The sequence below is a fragment of the Plecotus auritus genome (genome assembly GCF_963455305.1).
Source record: "Plecotus auritus genome assembly, chromosome: 2".
Lineage (NCBI taxonomy): Eukaryota > Metazoa > Chordata > Mammalia > Chiroptera > Vespertilionidae > Plecotus > Plecotus auritus.
Window position 1 is genome coordinate 197073867 of NC_137771.1, and position 25753 is coordinate 197099619.

The following is a 25753-nucleotide window of genomic DNA, read 5'->3' on the forward strand; positions in this document are numbered from 1 at the left end:
AACCTTCAAGATATTTAATATTTTACAACTTAAAGGAAAACAAAGGCAGTAAGGAAAACAAATCCATTATATAAATTTCAGTAAGCCCATAACTACATATAAAAACTGTACAGGAAGATTATGGATTGTATAGAAACCGATGTACATCAATGGTATCAGTTTTTCTCAAGAACAGTAACATTTCAACACCACTATTTAACAACATAAACATTTAACAAAGTTCAGAAATTTTTACATTTTATTCCCTCTCCTGAAGTTGTTGCATTAAAAAGAAGTCTAAATGTAACCATACTTAAAGCAAAAAAAAAAAAAAATTACAACTGTTTCTTGCGTTTAGCAGCAGGATTATAACAAAGCATATTATCCTTCCCCATTATGGCCATGGGGTGTGCTATAACCTCAGCAATGAAATTCTTCTTTTGACAAAATGTCTCTCAGGAGACATTCAGAAGAGAAATGAAGAAAATTCATTCCATAATAAGAACAAAATAAAAGAAAATTTTGTATATAATAATGAGTATAGCATATCAACTTCGAAAGATTATATTAATGAAAAAAAGGAGATTCAACCCCTTGAGTATCTCCATATATTTGAAATATGACAACCACCATTGTATCTAAAATTGAGTCTTAAATATGGATCACAAAATTCACAACTATTTTTCATCACACAATGCAGCTTTTAAAAAGTATACAACTGTTAAATTTGCATTAGAAATATAGGCAGATTATCTAATAGTTGAAACCATAGAGTATTGTTACTGAGCTATTTGGAAAAAAAAGTACAAAGAAACATACATTTTCATTCATTTGGAAATGTAAAAATTTATGTACTAATATATAATCTCTCCACTTTCTCTGATCTACAAATGGATAGAATGCCTAGTTATCTTCATGCAAATAAGCAGTTCAGAATTCAATTAGCAAAGCAAACAAAAATAAACTCTGCAGGAACACACAGATGAATCTCTTTAAAGGTTTCTATACTTTAGCAGTCTTTGATTTCAAAATTTGCAGCTTTAGCTCTTTTATCATCATCTCTAACTTCTGTCTTGCCTCCCGTTCCTGTCTGAGTTCATCTTGGAGCTCTTGCCTATCAGCCTCGGCATGGTCCAATCTCTGTCTTAGTTCTGCCAACTGTGTGATTTAAAAGACTGTGTCAGTTTTCATTGTTTTGTTTCCATTTAATCCTCACATCATGGCAAAGATTGGCCTTCAAATTACTCTTTACAAAATGAACAATCTCATGCATATACAATACCTTGATTATCTAATACTATTGCTCTGACATTGACTGAGGGAAAAACAAAGGGTTAAGAGGACTGAACAGCCGAAACCGGTTTGGCTCAGTGGATAGAGCGTCAGCCTGCGGACTGGGGGGTCCCGGGTTCGATTCCGGTCAAGGGCATGTGCCTTAGTTGCGGGCGCATCCCCAGTGGGGGGTGTGAAGGAGGCAGCTGATCGATGTTTCTCTCTCATCGATGTTTCTAGCTCTCTATCCCTCTCCCTTCCTCTCTGTAAAATATCAATAAAATATATTTAAAAAAAAAAAAAAGAGGACTGAACACCTAGCGTACTTTCATTATGCCCTACACTTTAGCATACCTCTCATCATCACAGCCTGCCCATGTCACGTATTATTTGTTCATCTTCCCTAAGAGGTGAGCTACTATTCATTTTTGCTCCCGTGCTTTTGAACATAGTGGTCAATAGTTCATGTTTGTTAATTTTTTTATTTGAAAGCCAATATTTTAAAATAATGTAACACTTGATATTCAGATAGCTAGAAATTATCAATTTTGGCAACTACACTACAGAAATCCAATAAAAGTTTCAAGAAATAAATCAAGGTAAAAAAATCATCTTGGTTGATATCACATAAAGTTGTGTTTTTGAACAGAATTGTAAGTTTTGAAATCCCAATGAGCTTGACAAAAAAAAAAATTATTTAACAGAGAAGGGAACAGCTTCAATTTCCACATTGAAAGGGTAACATTATACAAACTGAGTAATTCTTACCTGTGCTGCATATTCAGCCTCGTTGTCTTTTTCTAAATTTGAGTCACAGGTACATTTTTGCTTCATTACCTGCTCTAATTTTTTCTCTAAGTCTTTCTGTTCAACATAAAATTCTTCCATTCTTTGAGCATGCTCATTCTGCAAAGATTCAAGCTCTTTCTGTAAATTCTGCTGTTCTTCAGTGAGTTCCTTCATTGCTTTTGAACTACTCAACATTTCAACTTCCTGTAATATACAGAATCACATTACAATTTGTACTTATTTCCATCCTGTTAAAAATTTCAATTCAAGAAAAAATACTACATAAAATATCTAAAATTCAGCTGTCATATCAATTCTATGTAAAGGTAATTATCTTGAAAAGCTTTTCTCTAAAAATTTAAAATTATATTAAAATTGCTTATGAGTGTAAAACAAAAATCTTAAATTTGCAGCATCTCATCTTGACTTTTTTTAAGAATATGCAAAAGTATCTTCATTAGGGCTATTAGTTAGATAACAATTTTACCATCTCAAGTTGTTGCTTCTTCTGCAAAATTGAGTTCAATTTTTCCTGTTGTTTTACATAAGTTCTCATTACTTCTTCCATGATTTTTCCTTTATCATCTTCACAAATGACATCTTTGACAAGAAGTGGAGATGAAGCTGCTGTATCATGGTCAATTCCCACCTTGCTTGTGTCTCTGATTATGTTACAAGTGGTAGACTCAGGTTTCTTTTTACTTACAGAGTTATTTGAGATTGATGGATCTTTAAGAGGCAAAAATAAAGTAACGAAGTATGAATATCATTCTGCTAAAAGTCAGTAGGACAATGCATAAATGAAATTAAGAAGAAAAAAATAATCCATTTACAAAAGAAATAAAAAAAGAATAAAATATCTAGGAATAACTTTAACAAAAGTAGTACAAGACTTGAACAACGAAAATGACAAAACATTGAAATTAAAGACCTAAATAAATAGGAAAGCATCCCATGTTAATGGATTGGAAGACTTAAAATTGTTAAGATGGTGTCAAGAACTGAATGTTAGTGACCCCCACCCCACTATCCCAGCATTCATATTGAAATCCTAACCCCTGATGTGATGTATTAGGAGATGGGGCCTTTGGGAGGTAATTATAAGGTCATAAGGGGAGAGCCACCATGATAGGATTTACGCCATCATAAGAGTCTCCAGAGAGCTCTCCCATTTCTTTCCACCATGTGAGAACCCAGTGAGAAGATGGCTATCTGTGAACCAGAAAGTAGGACCTTGCCAGGCACCAAATCTGCTAATTTCTGGACCTTAGACATTCCAGCCTCTAGAACCATGAAAAATACATGTTTGTGGTATAAGCCACCCAGCCTATGGTATTTTTATTATAGCAGCTCAAATGGACTAAGATAGCTGGTAATAACAAATTAATCATACTTATCAAAATCCCAGTAAAAATGGACAAGCTGATTCTAAAATTCATATGGAAATGCAAGGAATCCAAAGTATCTTTAAAAAGAGTATCAAAGTAAGAACTCACAATTCCCAATTTCAAAGCTTATTATAGAGCTATGGAAATCAAGATGGTAAAAGAGGCCAGACAACAAAAGGCCTCATGTTGTATCATCCTTTTTATATGAAATGTCCAGGATAGGCAAATCCATAAAGATAGGAAACAGATTAGTGGTTGACAGGGGAGAATGGAGAGTTAACTGCCAATGGATTATAGTTTCTTTAGGGGTGATGAAAATGTTCAAATTTAAATAGTTGTGATCATTGCACAACTTTGTGAATTCACTAAAAAGCCATTGAACTGTACATGTTAAAAGTGTAAATTTAAGGTAAATGAATTATATCTCAATAACTTTTTAACAGTCACTAGAATTCACTAATTTGGGAAATAAAATATAATGCAAATAGAGCATAATAGTACACTAGTAATTATGTACCATATTTAAATCCAAAAGAACCTAAGTTTTGAAATTCTCAAAATTAAAATACAGGACCCCCCCTAAAGAATCTCAATTATGTATGAAAAGTTAAATGACTACAGATTCTTCAATGGCTCCCACAAAGCTGAAATAACTGTCACATTTCCCTAAGCTATAAGCAAAGCTCTGCTGCTACATGGAGGGTAACGAGGCAGCATTTGAGTGAGCATATCATGTTTGGTCCAGTGTTATAAAAGGCACTGTAACTGGGCAGCTTTTTTTTACATGTCCAGCCAACATTCTGCATTTGTGCCATCTGCCTGGCTCCCACAGCTACAAGTTTTCAATCCTTCTTTATTCCATGACTAAGTTTCCCTGAGTCCTATACCTATATACACTTAGATATACTTCTTAGCATTATAAGTTAAACGGTTTCTCAGTTCACAGAAAAGTAAAAAGAAAAATAAGGACCTTTTGAAGAAATTTGACAGCAAAGAAAACGCAGGAAGGGGAAAAAAATAATCAGACAAAAATCACTTGCAAGCATGAAGCTATGTAACCTATATATCTATCTCATTAGCCTCTATAGCTATCACCATTCTAGAAAAGTACAGCAATTGATGTTCTAAGAAGTCACTCAACATTTTTTACAATAAAAACCTCAATTATCTGAAAAAGTCCCTTAACAGAAATCCTCTTTGAAAAATCAAATATCTAACACTTTTTTAATACTGAATTTAAATATAGGGATACTTACCTACATGTCTACATAATTCTCTACTTGTTTTTAAATCCATTTTCTCCTGTTCCTCCAGTGAGACGTCTGGATAAGACACTGTTTTTTGATGTTTTCCACTACTGTAAGGCTTCTCTGACTGTCTTGGTATGGATTTACCTGCCTCTGCCTTTGTGACCTCTTTAGACTGGGAAACAGCAGAAGTGAGTGACACATTTGGGGCAACCACTTTATCACACATGTATAAGTAGTAGCTGAAAACAAAGAAAGGCATAATAAGACACATTACATTTAGGTAAAAAGCAAAATGTGTTACATCTATTTCTATGATTAAAACATTTTTTTCCACCAAAACAGACAACATAACAACTAAGAAAATAAGCGTCACAGAAAAGAATTCTTGAAAAAGTCAGTATTTTAGGCAGTAAAAGCAGAATCATGGAGAGATTTTTGTTATTTTTCAAAAAATAATTTCTAAGCACTAAAAGGATACTCACTAGGAAAGAAAATCAGTTTCTTCTCCTTCCCTCAAAACCACCTGAGAACTAAAAGCATGAAGCACTTTAACAGAGCTGTTTACAGCCCCAAGTAGGTAAGGTTTATTCAGAAAGAAAACACTATATGCTACTTTGGAGGACTGTTTTCTTGCCCATCACTCCTCTAAAGCAACAAATCCCTGTTCTTTCTTATGGTGAGGCTGATTCAGCCCCAGACTACTTGGCTATGGACTGTTTCATCATAGGCCAATGGGGAGCTCCCAGGGCCCTTCCGTCTTAAAAAGCTTAAAAAGGGAGAGAACATGCATTCTGAATGTATCAAACGCCACAAAGCAATATTCCTAAAATACTTTTGTACTTCCTATGTATTTGATAAAACAGTAACAGTAAATTGTGCAAAACTAAGATCAAAGGGATATCTACCAATTTTGCTCGAAGTTCACATAAAATTGTTCAGTACATTATCTGAGAGACTCATGGAACAGACATGAGCAAGATATTTAAGTACCATATTATTAGCTACAATCTTTATGACCTTTAGCCAAAAGATGCAACCATTTAACTGACATAATACTTTATTCTCTAAACTAAGCATGTCAAACTCAAAGGCAACATGGGCCAAATAAATAAGGTGTAAGTTTATGTGGGCCGCAAAAAAACAAAAGCTTCAATTTTCAGAGAAATATAGGTTTATTTCGATAGAGACATGCTGAATACAAAGGGCTGAAATAAATGAGTAATTGTTAACATAAGATAATGACATTTTAATAAAAATTAATATTTTTTCTTGAACATTAACTTACCACACACTGAATAACTGCACAAATTAATAAGCATAAGCAAATAAACCTATTTTTCTTGTTCAAAAGCGAACATTTCCTGTTGCGCACACCAAACAAGTCAGTCCAAGACTAATGACGTGACAATCGGCTGCTAAAATATTCGCAGCTAGTATTAGTGGAGAAAAATGGTGCGCCTGCACGTAAGGCGCGTAAATGAAATGAATGCAATATGATTATAGCAATCAGTCATTAGCAAAAGTTGTAGTTTGTTATTAATAATTATGTATAACAGAATATTGTAAAAATTAAGTTATGAAATTTTTATTAAAACGCTTCTTACATACCATTATTTTGGCTGGGCTGCAAAAATATTCGTTGTGGACTGCATGCGGCCCGCGGGCCACAAGTTTGACATGCTTGCTCTAAATTCTAAATAATTTCTTACATCTCATTGTATAGGACACATCTATTTTGTTCTTTTTTTTTACCAATTACATTAATTCTGAGGATGAAAATTTAACATTCTGCTAAGAAAACTGACAGGTTTAATAATACCCAAAGATTTCAAACGCAGTAAGAACATAAAAATTGTGCAAATGTAAATAAGACTAAGATTCTACATCACCGTGCCTGTGGAGAATACTAGTATATATTTATAGTAGCAGATAAAACTTTAGGACTGAATAAATAAGAAGCATTTTTATTGAAAATATGAAAACTTTACTTTGAGGGATGCAGTTACTATGAAAGCGTCTAAGTTTCAAAAAGATTTCTTTTTAAAAATCAAAGTTGCACATCAAACTTTTGAAGAGTGATTTACCTCTTGAAGAGAGGTAAGGAAATTAAAAGAAAACTTTCGTTTTTACTTCAGGGCAAAAATGAAATGACCTATTTCTAGAAAAAACATAGAAACACAAGAAAGGTTATTTTGGACCCGGCTGGGTAACTCAGTTGCTTAGAACATCATCCTGATACATCAAGGTTGCAGGTTGAATCTCCAGTCAGGGCACATGCAAGAAGCAACCAATGAATGCACAAAAAGTGGAATAACACATCAATGTTTCTCTCTCTTTCTCTTCCCCTCACTAAAATCAGTAAGTAAAAATTTTTAAATTTTTTAAAGGTTATTGTAAATGTTCAACACAATTTACAATTCATTTCATTGATTAACAAGAAAGCCTAAAGCTATATCATGAATTCCCAGGGCCTAGAATAGTATCTGACATATTGAAGGAAGGAAGGAAGGAAGGAAGGAAGGAAGGAAGGAAGGAAGGAAGGAAGGAAGGAAGGGAGGAAGGGAGGAAGGGAGGGAGGGAGGATTAATGAGACAATACTCACTCACCTAGGGTGTAAAAATGAATGTGTCTGAGAAACATGATCACTTTCCTGCTTTATAACAGGATACCATGACGGTAATTCCATTCCTGATGGTGTATCTATCTGTAGAAAAATGTAGAAGGGAATATTATTGGGAGAAGGTGAGATGGTTAAAATTTTAAAGTGTCAACTTGACAGGGTCATAGCATGTCTCTGGAGAACCTTGCGAACGAAGAGTTACATTAAGAGTCATCGTCTAATAAAGCAATCTTTCCTTAAAGTACCATGCCTAGTCACTTGAAACTCAAAGAGACTGCTACATGATCTATCCCATTGCAAACAGTTTCAGTGTGCATGTTAACAGGAATTACCAGAAGTTATTTCATCCAATTGCATACTTACAACATCTATTTTTAAAATCCATTTTAGCCCTGGCCGGGTGGCTCAGTTGGTTAAAACACCATTCCATATACCAAAAGGTTCCGGGCTCCATCCCCAATAGGGTGAGTACAGAAGGCAACCAATCAATGTTTCTGTCTCTCTCTCTCTGTCCCTCTTCTTCTTTCTCCCTCTCTCCCTCCCTCCCTCCCTCAAATCAATAAACATAACCTTTGATGAAGACTTTTAAAACTTTAAAACCCATTTTAAATAACAGTACCCTGCAAATGTACAGAATTGGTAAGTTCTGATTCTTCTTCACTGCTACAACCAGCTAGAATATAACCCATCCATATACATACAGTATTTGTTAGTGTATAGATAACATTCTACAGTAATAAATACCTTGCCAAACTAAACGTGAAATTACTTTGTCTGCCAACAATTATCAGTAAACCATATTTCCTCATAAACTGTATCTGTAAATAAAGGAAAAGGAGACTATAACTGACTTATTGATATCTACCTGATAAGAAATCTATATATGCCTCCTGCTTAATTCCAACAAATACCTCATTAAGTAGACATTATTATCTCTATTTCACAGATTAGAAAACTGAGGTTCAGAAACTGAGACAGAAAAGAATAACCTGTGTTACTAATTTCTCTTATTCAGGTTTGCTTTGCAGTCTTCCCTGCCTATTTAATATTATAGTAATTACCCTGCTCTTTTGGGAAAAGGGTTCCTTGAAAGGGGGCAAGACTCACTAATGGAGAAGGGGAAAAAAAGCTGAAAGAAGCCCTGTTCAAGTGAGCAACAAAGATAGGAGGTTAACAGACAAACCTAGTGGAGTGATGGAGTAGGGAGCTGGGGATGAAATACAGAGGGAAGGATGAGACAAAAAGGAGAGCTGGATATTCTGACCCTGCCTAGTTAACTCTGCAACTAGGTAAGGTATGCGGAGAATGACACCCTCATTTGAGAATGCATAAACACAGCACTCAGGGGATAGCCACTAAATACCAAGAATTAGGAAAACTGTTTTGCCTGACGTCCTAATATTCCAGTTCAGAACCAAGAAACTAAGTAAGGAATGGAAACATCTCCAGATGCTAAGCAGTTGTGATTAAAGCATAACCAAATTCATAAATTGTCCATGGTTTGGTTAGGGAGATCCTACTAATGGAGGAAACTAAAGCAGATTGAAGAGACTCAGGAAAGGAAAGGCCTGACCAGTAACCCACTGCCCCAACACAACGAGCTCACAACAGAAAGGAAACCGCTTTTGGAGCACATATTATACAACTTGACCAATTAGAAGATGATTTAAGGCCAATTAAAAGCCAAAAACAAAAATACGGTGATTTGTATTGGTAGATCAACATTTTTGTTAAGAATTACTGGGCGAGCCCTGGCTGGTGTGGTTCAGTTGGTTGGGCATCATCCCATGCATAGAAAGGTTGCCGGTTTGATTCCCAGTCAGGGCACATGCCCAGGTTTAGGAATCCATCCCAGGTAGGAAGGTGGGGGGATGGGGGCATGGAGGAGGCACCTGATCGATGTTTCCCTCTCACCATCAACATTTATTTCTCTCTCTCTCCATCTCCCTTCCTCTCTCTCTAAAAATCAATTTTAAAATCTTAAAAAAAAATTACTGGGCAAGGAATATGAAAGACTAAGACCATAAGATCATAGGGAAAAGAATGATTATTTTGAAAGCATTTAAGAGTTACACATTCACTGGGGCCTCTAGACTCTATATAAGAGTAGAATTTTTTTTTAAACACACAATCCTGATCAAATATTCTAAAAAAGTTGAGAATCTGAGGCAAAATCAACTACTTATTAATAAAGTAAGCCAATCACTTCTTTACACAGTTTCTTGGCCTACAGCTTAGTTCTACTAGTAAGTCAGAAAGGGAACTGACTGCTGGCAACAGAAATACTAAATGATAGGTGACAGCTGACAGCCTAAAGAGATGAATTACAGAATGTAAACATAAAAACTATTCAAAAAGCAATGCAATTTGAGGGCTTTACCATAGGCCAGGGCAAATAATTTAATGTATCTCAATTGTCCCTTACCCTCATCACAACAGAGTATAGTAATTGATGTTTACGAAGTCTTGAGTCAACATGATATAGTTATTAATTTATATATTATATTATCTATATACACTGAGTGGCCAGATTATTATGATCTCTGAACGCATAATAATCTGGCCACTCAGTGTACTTCTCCTGAGTACCTCATTTAGTTGATATCAAAGATACTATAAATCGTGCACCTGATCAGTTTTCCCCTTTGCACTGGCTGATAGAAAAGCTCAGGGCAAATAGGTGGTTGATCTCCAGCAAAAGTCTAGAATACTTTTGGTACCCATTTGAGATACAAATACACTGAGTGGCCAGGTTATTATGTGTTCAGAGATCATAATAATCTGGACAATCCGTGTATATAAAAGCCTAAGCGACCGTTACGACTAAACAACCAGTCGACCAGTCGCTATGATGCACACTGACCACCACAGAGGAAGCGCTGCTCAGCTAGAAGCCAGGCTCACGGCTGGCGAGCGCAGCTGCAGTGGCAGGAGCCTCTTCCAATTCTGCGGCAGTGCTACTGAGCAAGCATACCAGGATGAGTGCGAGCGAGCAAGCGGCACGGTGCCAGCTTGGGCTCCTCCCTGGCCACCTGCCACTTGGCACACTGCTACATCCCCTGAGGGGTCCTGGATTGTGAGAGCGCGCAGACCAGGCTGAGGCTACTCTTCGCACCACCCCGCACGAATCCAAGCACCGGGCCTCTAGTACTATATATAAATAGCATACCACACACATATATAACATACCACTATTTGACATTTTAGAATTCTTCAATAAAGTTAAAGTTTTAAAAAACATGGTTAATGCTGAAAAAAGTAGTTTCATTACTTAGAACATTCACTTAGGGAGAACATTTGTCACCCCAACACTGTATAATAAAAGAGGCATTAATTAGCATGAATAGCTCGTGCTAACAAATCAATGAAATATAAGATCCACTTAAAATGAGAATTTTTTTAATATATATTTTTATTGATTTCAGAGAGGGAGAGGGAGAGAAAGAAAGAGAAACATTAATGAGAATCATTGATTAGCTGCCTCCTGCACACCCCCCACTGGGGATTGAGCCGACAACCTGGGCATGTGCCCTTGACCGGAATCGAACCCGGGACCCTTCAGTCCAGAGTCTGATGCTCTATCCACTGAGCCAAACCCACCAGGGCTAAATGAGAATTTCTTACCCTGGCAGGTTTGGCTCAGTGGATAGAGCAGCGTCCCGAGGACTGAAGGGTCCTGGGATTGATTCCAGTCAAGGGCACATACCTCAGTTGCAGGCTCGGGTGGAAGGCAACCAATTGATGCGAGACATCTCAAATTAAAGTTTCTCTATCTCTCTCCCTCCCTTCCACTCTCTAAATATCAATCCTATCCTATATAATAAAAGCCTAATATGTAAATTGTCCCCTGGACCAGGAGTTTGACTGGGAGTTTGACCAGTGGGTGGGGCCGACCAGCCAACTGCCCATGGCTCCTCCCCCCCCCCCCCCCGGCAGACCCCACCCTAGCTGGTGATGGCAGGAGGCAGCCGGGTGAAGGGAGGCCCCAGCTGGCAGCCAGCAGCCGGCAGCCGCTAGGGACCCTACCTGTGCACGAATTTCTTGCACTGGGCCTCTAGTGAAAAAATATCCTCAGGTATGGATTAACAAAAAAAAAAAGCGAGAGATTTTCTTCTCTAGAAGTCACTTGTTAAACTCATTATTTAGAAATATATATAATAAAGCAAGCTCTGCTCCACTTTTATATTTGAAACAATCTTGGATGTACTACTCAAGAAATCAATTGTTACCAGATTTTTTAAATTAAGATTACTAAAATTGATTTACATATTCAAAAATTTTCCTATTATGGATATCTGGAATCTCCAATCTTCAGAAAAGCAAATTCTAAACTTCTTCAGCCAAAGATCTTGACTTGAAACCTAACTCAATTTTGATCATTTCAAAACTCTACAGCTTGATTTGTATAAGTCTTACTTTTATTCATGACCCAAACTCAAGTTTATCTTTATTTCTATGATGTCTCTACACTTCAAATGCCACCTTAAGTAATTCTTTGTGCATTCATACAGTGTGGGGCAAATGTAGGTTTACAGTTGTTCATATGGAAAATACAAGAATAAATTTTCATATACTCACAACTATAAACCTACCTTTGCCCTACCCTGTATTTTTAAACATCCATCCCTCTCTAGTTTCTGTTCTTAGCCTCAAAGACTGTCTTATTTGATTTCCCATTCTCACACAATCCCACAAACTAGGGGTTCTAAAAAAAAAAAATCTTCCTTAAAGATCACCTAGTGCTGTGGTCGGCAAACTGCGGCTCGCGAGCCACATGCAGCTCTTTGGCCCCTTGTGTGTGGCTCTTCCACAAAATACCACGGCCTGGGCGAGTCTATTTTGAAGAAGTGGCGTTAGAAGAAGTTTAAAAAATTTGGCTCTCAAAAGAAATTTCAATCGTTGTACTGTTGATATTTGGCTCTGTTGACTAATGAGTTTGCCGACCACTGACCTAGTGCAGTCCCCCAGCCAATGTCTGAACTCCCTATGCAAAATCCGTGATATCCAGTCTCTGCTTGATCCAGTCCTTGAGGCCAAGGACTGTCTTATTTACTCTTATATTTCAGTACGTAGCACCATGCCTGGCATATAGTAGGGATTCAATAAATATTTGTTGAATGAATTCTGAATGACAACGTAGCTCATTAACTCCCAGGGTGGCCCTATATAAGGTTACTCTGCTACCAAGAAATTCACAAATAGTCCCTTTCACATTCTATATCCTACTCCATGAAGTACCAAAGAAGCCAAAGGTCTCTGGGATATATTTTTAGAGATCAGATCTACAAATTAAATAATATAAATTATGGAAAAATGGACATTAACCATAATAAAATGTTGGGAATTCATTTTCCCTAATATGCTATGATAAGCCATAAACACATTTATAACAAATTATCCTAACTGCACATTAAAAATAATTAAGAAAAGCACATATTATACAACTGAACATTCACAGTCATGCCAGACTTTTTTCATCTATTCTGCATTTGTTTCAACATACAAATTAGATCTTTAAAAAAAGAACAATATAATTAAATGGCACAGCAGTAATGCTACTACTAGTTAGCAATAAAAAATTAAGATACTAAGAGAGGAGCATCTACTGCCATTTATCTTACCTTTCAATATAGGAATAATTCATTCCTTTGTGTATTTAAACACTAAAATAGAATACATTACACTACTTGGCAAAGGAGAGATGTACATCATTTAGTGACTTAACTTGAAGCCGTAACAGTTTTAAATGCTTTTATCACCCAACTTCCCCACCATTATCTACCACAAAATGAACAGTTGTCATCCTTACCTGAAACACTAAGAAAAATTTCAGACAATTTATTTCATTTTCTCTAAGTCATAGAACAACCAATAGTATCTATGAAAGCAAAATTAAACAATCCCAAAATGTATGGAAGAGGTCATTTTAAATAAGTAAAAAATTAGGGGATGTTTAATGAAAGTTTCTCTAAGTTTCAACTTACTGTGTTATATATACATAACCCTTTGATAACCAGATATTCTAATAAAGAACCATTGTATTTTGATAGTACAATGCTTACTAACTCACAATGAAGTAATTTAGAGAACTTGATTTCATTTACAAAAAAAAAAAATCAATAGGCATTTTTGCCACCACTTTCTAGATACAAAAGCAATTCCACCCAGTCAGCACTATTCATATACAAACATTCAAATTTGTACTAAAAAAAAAAACACTTTAAAATTCCTAGACTTATCTTCAATAATAAACTTTTAGGTAGCACTCCAGTTTTTAATTATAGGAACAGGCTAATATTTATGACTTTTAATTGTATCTAATGACATACATTGATAAACTAAAGAAATCTAACAATACTTCTAAATATTGGTGGGATTTCCAGCCCCCCTTCCCCCACAAAATTTAATCAGAATTACATTTTTTAAATATGTGGAAAAAATATTTTTAAAAATATAAAAGATAAAGACTATACATTATGTGTATTTATAAGACAGTAAGCATATGAAGGACTAATCCCCCTAATGGTGTGATTACACAAGAAATAAAACATAATGTATATTAAATGCACATCACAACACACTGGTAAATCATTAACAACTTTACTAAACACATGACTGAATACACAGTTAAGCAACAACTCTTTAGGTATAAAGTGAATATAACCTGTCAGGGTCTTTTTTACTGTGTACGACAGTAGGACATTCAAGTGGTCAATAAATGATTTCAGAAAGACACTCTACCAGACTGCTGCCAACAACTCCTAGAGAAAGAAATTGAATCTTTCAGTACAGGATCAAGTTTCCTCAATACTTCCAACATATTGTGAATAAGTGTCTCAACAACTGAAATAGGAATAGTATTACAAGGTAGCAAGTAGCTATTTAAGAGATTGTAAGGCTTAGTCTTGTGCCTCATTTCATTGTAATTATTAGAATTTATCAACCTAATGCAAAACTGGAACAGTATGATCTAAGTATCTCCACTAACTTATCAGACAGATCTTCAGGAGTTACATCAATGTCTGCTGTTCCCGCACACTGAAAGATCGATCATACCACCTAACTCACACAGCCAGTTTTGGGTTTACATTGCTTAAAATTCTTATAATGTGCAACTCTTATCTTAAAACCTTCATGGAAAAAAGCCATGTGAAATCAGTAGTGCAATGTCACTCCCTTTACAATTTGAAAAAACAAACAAACCGATTTTTAAAATCCTGTTAACTCCTGGGACTTTTAAAAATGAATTCTTAACTTTTTTTGTTAACACTGTTACAGATGTCCCCGTTTCCCCCCCCCCCCCCCTTTGCCTGCCCTCATCCAGCTCCCACTGCCCCTTCCCTCTGGCCATCACCACTCTGTTGTCTGTATCTATGGGTTATGCATATACTGTATGTTCTTTGGCTAATCCCGTCACCTTCTTTCATCCATTCCCCCACCCACCTCCATCCTCCCTGACAGCTGTCAGTCTGTTCCATGTATCCATGCCTCTTCCTATTTTGTTCATCAGGCTATTAAAAATAAATTTTTGTACTGGAATTATGTGGTGCCCTATTCATTTAACATTGCAAATACCGGAAATCTCCATGTCATATATATCTTTCACTAAAGTATCTATTGTCAAGTTTCAATCTGTACAAATCAAAGGTTTTGCTATCCCACTTCAGCACATGTGCTTTTAAAAAATTATGATCTCCGATTATTTGGCCTTCAAATAATGTAAATTGACAATAGCAAAATGTAGATTAACTAATTTTACTATATTCAGTGTGCTCATTTTTTATTCTGTCATGTGGTTTTTTTAATAAATACTGATGATCCACTAAATTGATTTCATGACCCTTCTGGCCTTTGCTCAACAGGGGTTCTCAAGAGAATTAAGCCCAAATGCCCCCAATGAATACATTGTACACAATGAATTAACTACTCTCCAAAGCGTTTAGAATGGTACTATATACCATCCCTGGGAGAAATGACAAACCATCACTCTGGTCAAGTCATTTTCTACAGGACTTAATTCTCCCCTCAGGGAACCCCCGATGAGAAAGGCTGCATGGGTGACAAACTACAATTTGAAAAACACTGTTTTAAGCAAACTATCTTAAAATTGGTCCAAAAATATTACTGTTTCAACAACTAGTCCTGTATAAATAACATTTGTACTCTATAGATGCTTTTGCACTGACTTACAAAGCATTACATATATAAAGGAATAAATTCCAATATTGTCACTTCATTTTTAACATTAAATAAAAACCCTAGTATTACTTACCAAGTGATCTTTACTTTCTTAAACATTTTTTTTTATTCCTTGGCCCCATAAGATTAAAAAAAATATATGTACTTTCAATACTCTCTGAAATCTCAAAATTAATTCATTATCACAAATAAAAACAAAAGATTAGCTATGCTTTAAAACTAATCCCATTTTCCTTCTTGAAAATCACTGGTAAATTTATAATAGGACTACTAAGATTTTCTTCATTCAATTACCCAATCCTTTATTAAGTAAGCATTTACCACATTCTATATTCGAAAACTAGATGAATTTCTGCCTTAGGGCAACCTCCACGTAGTCTTTATGTACATATTTCTATGACCCACTTCTAAGTCTAGAAATCAAAATGACTTAAATTAATTGTATACCTTTCCTAATCATTCCTCTTTCTGCCTACCATGGGACTATAATACGTTATTTAGTGACTAAAGCAAACTACATCTTAAAAAAAAAGCTTATAGTTTAATTACATATTCTTTTTGTTTTTTGTAGTCTAATAATATCCTTAAATTATTTTAGGTATTTGAACCCTCAATAGACAGAAATTCTGTACATGGACAAAATACAGGTTTCAAGCCATTACTAAAGCTATTCCCAAACTAGTTTTCTCTCTTTACTTGAACAAATTGAGTTCTGACTCCACAATCACTTTCCATTCCCAGAATTCTATGGGGATTGAAATTAACCCAATTCTTGATTACTTCCTTATTCTCCCAGTGGCATATTATAATGTATGCACAGCTATGAGAACACCATTGGCTGACTACACACTGATTCTGGCCTATCCCTCTTTTGTTTCTTCCTTAAAGTTAATTTTTTCAAACCAAAAGAATCAATTTCTAAGTTTTTTTTTAATCATAGACCTTTTTTAAAACATCAACAATTTTAATGTCTTACCATTTTTTAATGATAAATGAATATAAACCTAGACTCTGTATTTCCAGACCATAAGGGGGCACTATTCCCAAAGCCATTCTAGAGATTTCATTGAAACGTTCTTCCTATAATATAATTCTCTCATAAACTGTTTTACACTTTCTTCTGGCACATTTTATTCTAATAACTAAACAAATATCCAACTAGTGTAATTACTGTGTACAAACAACTAAGAGGAGATACATTTGAACCCAATACTCAGTTATCATATGTCTTAGAAATAATCTTCATATAGTTCTAGATTAAATCAAGATGTTTTGGGAAAGGAAAAATCCCCAAATTCATAGTAGTAAATAGTTCAATAATAGTTTGAAGTACCATCCTGCATTTCTGGACTCTTAACATCCAAAATACTTCACATCCATTCTCTTATTTGATCAGTTATTCAACAGTTTATTCTCAAATTATATATGTGTTTATTAAAGATTAAAACATCATTTTTCCAGGAAATCCCAAACATTCTAAAATAAACTGTGGCAGTGGTATTTTTCAAAAATGTCTTCAGTTTAAAAAAAAAAAAATTTTTTTTTTCACTCAGTGCCTCTGATGTGCCATGCACTAAACTATATTCTAGGAAAACAGGAAAAAGACAGCCTCTAAAGTCAAAAAGATAATTATTAATTTTAGAAAGTTAGACAAAAATATTCACATTGGTCTCTCATATGAGCACAAATACTTTATAAGATTCTAACTTACCCCCAACTTTATCAAAATTTATACTAATAGCAAAATGCAAATAATACCACTAATAAAAGAAAATATCATCAAATCTACCACAACACATTTTGTCCCAACATTACCCTTTATCGTCGTTGCTCATTCTCTGTAGTATATTTCCTTACTTCTTAAATAAGGAAGTGTATTTTCTTCCTAAACAAAAGTATAGTAGCTTACAAGAGAGGGGAAAATTTCTGTACCATTATTACTATTCCAATGACCTCTGCAGAAATGAACTTAAAAATGTAAAATTAAAAATAGTGAAATATTTAATAAGCTTTAAGTGAAAAAAAATTTTTAAGTTTTTTAAGTTGGTATCTTTAGGTCATCTATTTGCATCACAGATAACCTATAGTTTTTTTCCCTAAGCAGAGTAAAAACTGTATCATTTCACTTACCTAATACGTGTTTAGACACTAGGAAGCTAAATTTTAATTTAAAAATATATATACTGATCATCCAAAAAAAACCCAAAAACAACAAAAAACAAACAAACAAAAATATATATACTGCCCAGCCGCTGTTGCTCAGTGGTTAAGCACTGACCTATGAACCAGCAGGTAAGGATTCGCTTCCCAGTCATGGCACATGCCTGGGTTGCAGGCTCTATCCCTAGTAGGAGGAATGCAGGAGGCTGCGGATCAATGATTCTCTCTCACCATTGATGTTTCTCTCTCTCTCTCTTTCCCTCTTCCATCCTCTCTGAAATCAATAAAAACATATTTTTTAAAAATAAATATAAACATATATACTTACAGATCATACACCATCTATAACTTAGTTAAGATTGTCATCTATGTGCTGTAACAGTCAAGAATCACCTATAATTATCTACCAATTGTTAGCTACATGCTGTAGCAGTAAAGAATTACCTATAATTACCTATCAACTGACTACAAATGGGCCTTTGTAATATGCTTGAAAATAATCGTAAGTAAATATCACCCTTCAAATATTATTTACAAATTATCAATTTGCTTAACAACCTTTTTCCATAGAGAGAAATGTAAGATTCAACAAAATTAGAATTAGATCAAATAAATAATACCTACTGAGGATTTAAAGAAAAATTAGGAATATAATTTTCTTGCATATCTTTGTTCACTTTTAAATACAATACTCTTCTAACAAAGTACAAAAAGCTCAAATGATATAAAGAGAAAAATAGTTTAATAACAGCATTTTGCAAAGTAACCGAGACAGATCTAAAATCAAGTATATTTCTTGTGGTGGTGACTTGAGTAAGAAAGTTTAAAATATAGCTTTAGTTTCTACATAGGATACAGTCAGTTCTTCACTTAGAACACTGACCTTATACCACTTACTTCTCCCATCTAAATATAGCTATTAGCTATGCAAATTAAACAAAGCTATTAGCTATGTAAATAGCTTGTTGATCATTACTAATATAATTTCCATCCTTAGAAATAATTTAACAGTCACTACATTTCAAAAACTTGCCTACTGAGTTTCAGGGGTTTTTTTTAATCCAAAAACAGTACTTAGACTACATAAACTACATAAATTACATAAACATATAAAATTACACTGGTATTCACACTAAACATAGAGTCCTTTATATAAGGTTAATATATTCGGTATATTCTTTTATTAAAAAAAAAAAAAGAAAAAGAAAAGCCTGCCAACTTTTTTAAATGAGCTTCTTCTAGGTCTGATTTGGTTTGTTTAGCAACCAGCTCACCGTCACAGAAGACAGTGAAAAATGTTCCCCAGTCAAGGACTCTCTCCTTGCCCCCTTAGGCCCTGTTAAATAGCTGAGTATATACAATACAGAGTTTACGAACCATTGTACAAAACTAAATTATTTAAGTTAATGTTTCTCAAAATTCAGTTTCTGCTACTAAATTAGGTGGGAAAGTTAAAATTACTAGACTTCAAGTCAGAAGACCTGCATTCAACTCTTGATTCTACCATCTACCAGTTATACAACCAAGAGCATGTGACCCATCTGGGACTGGTTCATCTGAGAAAACTTGTTCAACAGACCTTCAAAAAGAACCACTTCACAAAGTTTTGAGGAATAAATATTTAAAATACAAAGTGGCAAGCACAACAAAACAACCACTCAAGTATGCATTACACATGAACCCCCCATAACTTTTTTAAAAAGCTTTATATGCTGGAATTTTAAATTCCCTTAAGTAGCTTAAAATTCATATAAGCTTGGAAACAATGCCAAAATACACCAGTAGGAAATACTGCAAAAAATAATAACAGCAAAAAGATGAAAAAAAAACAAAACCTCACTTCTTCCAAAAATAAAAAATGAATTCAAATTATTAACTTCTGAGACAATAAAAGGCTACATCCAAATGAGGGATAATTTCAGTTTTAACCAAACCCTAGCACTAGCACATTCAGTTTCAGTTAAGTAAATTCATCATGTGGGGGGTTTTTTTAACATTCATCATGGTTCTCAGATATTTTTCTCACCAACACAGAGCAGGAATATTAGACAAAGTAGTTTAACCCAAAAATGCTGTCAGAGCAACAAAAACTGGAGCAAGAATATCTGGCAAATAATGTCATTACCTTATGACTGTAACGGTAGAGCCCCTAAATAGCAAGACATCATAAATACCAAAAGGAGTAATCCATATTTTGAGAATATAGAGAATCTCTAAGCAGCAGCCTTAGCATGGATGGGAGCAGTGCAGCTGTAAACAGGTCCAACAATTTGAGAACTGGCTTGAATTCAATCCTGCTTCAAAATAAGTTATAACTGCACCTGAACAATATGAATTTATCTACCCTGGCCGGGTAGCTCAGTTCGTTAGAGCATTGTCCCCATATGTTCAATCCTCCTGTCAGGTAACATACAAGAATCAACCAATGAATGCATAAATAAGTGGAACAAACAAATCAATGTCTCAACCAACCTCTCTTCCTCTCTCTCTTCCTGGCTCTCTAAAATCAATAAATACATTTTTTTAAATGAACTTTTCTTATAGCATCAGGCAAGGAATTTTGAAGGTGTGCTGACCCTTTGAAAGCAGCAAGTAGCAAACTTGAATCAGAGTTTAAAATTCTATTCATGGGTCTTCAGGAGCAAATCACTGTCTTCAAAGTACACTGCAATTAAATTTCCCTCAAAACCTTAACTGCACCATAATAAAGCACCAGACACCAAATCTTATATTCTAGCCCAAGTTCTTATGTTGCTGTGAATAACCTTGGCATTTAATATGCTTCATTCATTTCTTCTGTGAAGTAGAAAGGACAGAGATTGTTTCAAGTAATAAAAACTAATAGTGGAAAAACTAGATTCTTATAGTGAAACATGGCCAACCTTAAAATTACACATGTAAAACTGCTCAAGAACAATGCTTGCCATCTTAAACACCTAGTATTAGCTATTATGTTGATTTTAATCAAGTAGAAAAATATATTTAAAACCAGACCAACAAACTGAGTATTTAATAACCCAAATCTTGTCTATTACCCAGGCATTCAAACTCTTAGAATGAATATATTAGTTTAGCCTACCAGATAATGCAGTGGAAAAAATAAGCTTAAGCTCTCTTTGCTGATAGGTTTTTATGTTAACATTTACTCTAAAGTCTTTTATTTATTCAAGTTGTCACATTTTTTTAATTATTCCTTTCTTCATAAAAGAATCTTGGTTACTAGAGTCACAAATTCTTCAGACAAATCCTTCACTTCCATTTGTTTCCAATTATGATCAAGCTTAAATATCCAAGTATATTAACAATGTCAGAAATCCTAGGTGTACCATAGAAAAACACTGTTTCAAGCCCATCACCAGAACTGTTTTGACTAGCTATTACACCATTTGCAAATGGAGATAACACCAAAGTGTAAATTATCCTGAATCCTAGGAAAACAACAGATTTAGTCATCAAAAAGCAGGATGTGTGAAAGAGAGAAGTTAGGACTGGAGAAAAAAAAGCTCCAAATCCACTCCCTGGCTATATAATCTTGGGAAAGCCACTTGATCTCTGAGCCTCAGTCTCTATCTGTACAATGGGAATAATCTTACTCCTCTCACTAGGTTGTTTGGAAATGCAAGTGAGAACACACAGAGAAAAGCATTTTATAGCCTAAAATGTGTGATACAAACATATTACATACATCAGGATTTTTTGTTGTTGCATGAGCATAAACAGTTCCTTAACACACGTATTTAAATTAAACCATTATTGCTATTCAAAACTATTTTTTAAAAAACTTGCCTTAGATTGTGTTCTCTTTCCATTTCTCATACTAAACTTCTCCTTCATTTCTTCTAAAACTATCTTCAGTTTCTTTTCTTCAGGTGTCCCTAAGTATTTTTGGTTCACATGAAGATAGCAATGCCATTTGGCTGATTCAAAGCCCCAGTGGCAAGTCCTTTTGTCAGGTAATCTGTGAGAATGCATCACAAATGTCTGGGGTGCAAACATTCCACAGCACTCCAGACACTGAATACAGGGAGCATCAGGCTGAACATAAAACTGGGGTGCAAAGAGACCCTGACATTTGCCCAAGCATTCATGTTCCACTTCAAAGGCACTGCCAGTTTCCTTTAACTGAGCCAATGAGTTTTTAGCAGGAAGTATGCTACCATTTTGAGGAAAAGTGCGTGGTCTCAGTAAAGCATTACATAGTCTCTGTGCATCAGTTAATGTAATCAGCCCACAGGATGGGGCATTGAATGGAAGTATTCCCAGGACCTTTAAGATATGAAGTTGGTCTGAAGTACACCTTGAACAATAGATGTACAATTCGTCACATACTGTATTTATTTGCTGAAGTGAAAATTCTCGGAGAACAGAATTTAAGACTTGGGGCAAACATAGTCTCTTTTCTCCTCCAACCTGAAAACAAGAAATAGATTCCCCTTCCAACACAGTCTGGGTGAGTTCTGTGGAGCTATCCGAAGGGATGAGCAGTGGACCAGGAAGAACCTGAGGAGACGGAAGAGGCAGAAATACAGTAGGTGACATGCTTTCTTGGGAATACCGAGCGGAAAATGCTGCTGGTCCACCCAGAGAACTCTGACTACTTAAATGGAATTGTGCCAAAGTGTGTTTCAAACTGGGATTTAAATGCAAAGGTTCAGGCACCGAGGTACAGGTTCGTTTGACATGCTCTCCATCGGTTTCCATTGGTGCTTCATAGTCATCCAAGTGTTCCTTCTTAACTGTTGGCATCTTGTTTATCATCATTTTTCCATTTGCGTGAATGTCTGTCATCATTTTTTTCACTGGAGGGCTGCCATCATCTCCCATCCCATTCATTTTTTTATTTGAGCCCTGAACCAAGGAGAAATTTGTCTGTAGGTTTTCCATTGCTAAAAACTATTATATTAAATAAGTAAGTCTGACACTTGCATTGTTATTTAGCTGCTTATTTGGAGAAAATGTATACCAATACGTATGGTAACTTACATATGGTAAGTTATAAAAAATTTCTATGGTAACTCATAGAAAATTTAAGTTTCCAAAGAGAGATCTCCCTAAGTCACTCAATAGATTTTGCAACTGTTTTGATTCTGCTTATACTCTAGCATAATTTCACTGCAAGTGTTATAAAATTTGTCTCCAATAATAAAGAGTTTTAAGAGGCACACCTCTGAAAAAGCCTTTGCTTTTTTTTAAGTCTTCAGATATATGTATTAAAATAAAGTTGCCAATTCTCTCAATTCAAGATTTCCAGGTTCAATGCAATGGTTTGGTTGGTTTTAAGCAAAACAAATCAAATTTCTATTAAATTACTTGTGTTATAAAATCTAGACACAAACACAAGTCAAAATGATGCACCGAAATTTAATTTTTGGCACCAAGACACCAAAAAAGGAAAAAAAAGAAAAATGTCTTCTCTAAAAATGATGTTAGTCTATGTTGACAAACTGAAGACTTGTATAAATCCTCACACCAGTAATAAGAGCCTCTGACTTCACTTGAACGTCTACAATTAAAGATGATTTAAAGAAAAATTGCCCAGTTATCTTCAAGGACTGCTATTCATTCTTCTTTTAATTAATCTGGAAGAGAAGGGGGATGGGAGAGAGTTACATTTGAATTTGCTCCAGAGGCCAAAGGGTCAGTTTGAAACCAGTTTCTTAATCTTAAACTGAGTTCACTTTACCAAAGGTGACACCTGAGTGACTTCTATAACTGTAACACCATTTAACTAGAAGAACCTTCATTTAAATAGGAAAGCAATCTGGAGAATAGGTAAAGGGAAATATCATCCCTCAAAAGAGCAAGGGCTACTCTAACTCCGAATAGGAAAAACCTTAAACAGATCATCTCACCCAAAACTCAGTACCAGAGGCTTCACAATTATGCCATTTTAACTTAAGTAACCCATTACTGCATCTCATTATTTAAAAAAAGAAAAAGAAACAAAATTTCATCCAAAAATAAATAAATCAGATACAAGTTAACATATCTGCCACATGTAACGAAGTTACAATCTTAAATACATTAATTCATTTAGTCAGTGTGTGCTATTTTCCTGGAATGACTGTAGGCAAAAATTAACTTTCCTTTAATAGGTTAGTGAATTTGCTTAATGGGAGCCAAAAAGCTATGGCCTCCATGCCTGGGAACCTCCATCCTTGAACAAGTCTAATCCAGGACAAAAAGCACAAGGCAGACAGACCTCACAAAGAATGCAAATGGAGGAAAAGGGGAAAAGAAAAGATTCTTCTTCCACTTCTTTCCTGAGAGAAAACCCAAAAGCTATCCAATATATAGAAAAGTCTGTCTCCCAAACTCCCAGCAACGTACCGGAAAACAGAACCAAAGGGTTAAAAGACCAAGGCCACTAGCCAACGTACTGACTTTCGCCCACCACAGGAACACCTCAGCCAACGCAAACCAAGGAAGGGGGCAGGAGGCAAGACGTCGGACGGGGGAGTCCCCGAACCCTGAAATCCTCCGCCCACGCAGAGCCACCTACCCATCTCAAACCCGAGGAGGCGGTGGAGTGGAGGACAAGGCACCCAGAACGCCTTGGAGAGTGAAGGGGGTAAGGGGAAGTGGAGGAAAAGGAGTCCCTCGGAACCCCGACCCGCGGTCTCGGGACAACCCCAAGTGCCCTTCTAACACGGCCCCACTGCGGAGGCCGCGCGGAGGACTGTGGAAATCCCCCGCGCACCCTCTCCTCGGGAAGTTCTCGAGTGTCACCCCAGCACCCCTAAGGCTGTACCTACGCCCGCCCGGGGCCAGAGGGAGAAGGGTCGGCGAGCGGGTGGGGCGCCGAGCCGGGATCCTCACGGGGATCCTCACGCCGCCGGGTGCCAACCGGCCGGGTTGAGCCCGGGGCATCCCCACGGAGCGCAGACGGGAGGCGTGCGGAGGGGGGGCGGTGACGGGTGTCCGAGTCTCCGGGATTCCGACGGCTCGAGTCAAGTGCAGCGCCCTGGCTCTGCCCACGCCCACCGCCGGGGTCAGCGAGACACGATCCGCCGTAGGGCACCCGCCCCGCGCCCCCTTTGGCCCCCACCCCACCCGGCACCCGCGCATCCGGACCCCCGACTCCGGCCTCCATGCCCCGGGGAAGCTCGACGAGCTTCGTGAACTCCCCGCTCCCCCCGCCGTCGCCGTCGGCTCCCCGAGGGTCGGGTGCCCCTGCCTCCCGCTGCGTCCACCCCAGCGAGCCTGGCCGCACCTGTGCCCGCCGCCGCCGCCACCACCGCCGCCGCCGCCGCCGCCGCCGCTCGCCCGCTCCCTTCAGCTGTGCCGGCGCCGCTCCGAACCCCACACACATCGCTACACACAGCCCTCTGACGTCACCGAGCCCTCGGCCCGCCCACGTCACTGCGGAGACACACGGCTTCCCGCAGACGCCGCCGCCGTCTCCGGCCGCCCGGGGGAGAGCGAGGGCGGCGGGGGGGAGGGGAGGCAGGGGACCGAGCCAGCGGCGGCGCCGCGCGCGCGGGCCCGCAACCTCGCCGCCGCCTCGCGGCTCCCAGGCCCTCGGGGACGCGCACGCCGTCCGGCCTATGGTGGCTCCTCAGGGCTTCCCGCCCCGTCTTGCGCGCGCGCACCCCCTCCCCCCGGGCGCGCCCCCGCGCTCCTGGCCCCGCGCGCCGTCTGGGCGGCTGGCGCGCGACGCCGTCTGCGGTGCACCCGGCGCAGACAGGATGTTCCCTCCCCGCCCCACCCCCACCGCCGCCCGCCCTCCTTCCTTCCTCGAGTCGCCCAGCCGGCTGTCTGGGGCCGCCAGCGCCCCGCCCCCGCCCCACCCGCTGCTCTCTGGTGACGGGCCAGACCCGGGGGCGCCTGGGCCGCTCTGCCGCCGCGCGCAGGGAGCGAGGGGGCAGGGCGGCCCGCGGTGCACTGTGCGCGACCCCAGCAGCCGGCTGGGCGGAGGCCGGCCACTCCGGCTGAGCGCCGCTGCCCGAGGTCAGGCGCGGGCGACCCTCCCCCCGCCGGCCGCAGCTGGGCCGCCCCGCCCCGGAGGCAGCCGGGTGGCGGCGCCCCCTGTGTGGGCCCGGCTCCCCGGGGCGCGCCGGGCTGCTCCCCGCCCCCGCGGGGCCTCCCGCCGCCCC

At 37.8% G+C, this 25753-nt stretch overlaps 1 protein-coding gene across 1 annotated transcript; it reads right to left on the reverse strand.

Moving 5' to 3' along the window:
• On the reverse strand, positions 1-25149 carry SKIL (SKI like proto-oncogene). Its single transcript, XM_080657407.1, has 7 exons — positions 24871-25149; positions 21444-23236; positions 7285-7382; positions 4685-4917; positions 2528-2769; positions 2020-2244; positions 1-1137 (listed from the first exon to the last, which is right to left on the reverse strand). The coding sequence occupies exons 2-7, from the start codon at positions 22539-22541 to the stop codon at positions 982-984; spliced, it is 2052 nt and encodes a 683-aa protein (XP_080513533.1). The 5' UTR covers positions 22542-23236; positions 24871-25149; the 3' UTR covers positions 1-981.
• Between the last annotated feature and the right edge of the window lie 604 nt (positions 25150-25753).

Bases quoted from the DNA above. Each gene is read 5' to 3' on its own strand.
- SKIL (XM_080657407.1), bottom strand. From the start codon at position 22,541: ATGGAAAACCTACAGACAAATTTCTCCTTGGTTCAGGGCTCAAATAAA. The intron at 2,245-2,527 runs GTAAAATTGTTA...TGTATATTACAG, and splicing joins AGAAGCAACAACTTGAGATG to GAAGTTGAAATGTTGAGTAG. The intron at 1,138-2,019 runs GTAAGAATTACT...TAAATCACACAG, and splicing joins AGGCTGAATATGCAGCACAG to TTGGCAGAACTAAGACAGAG.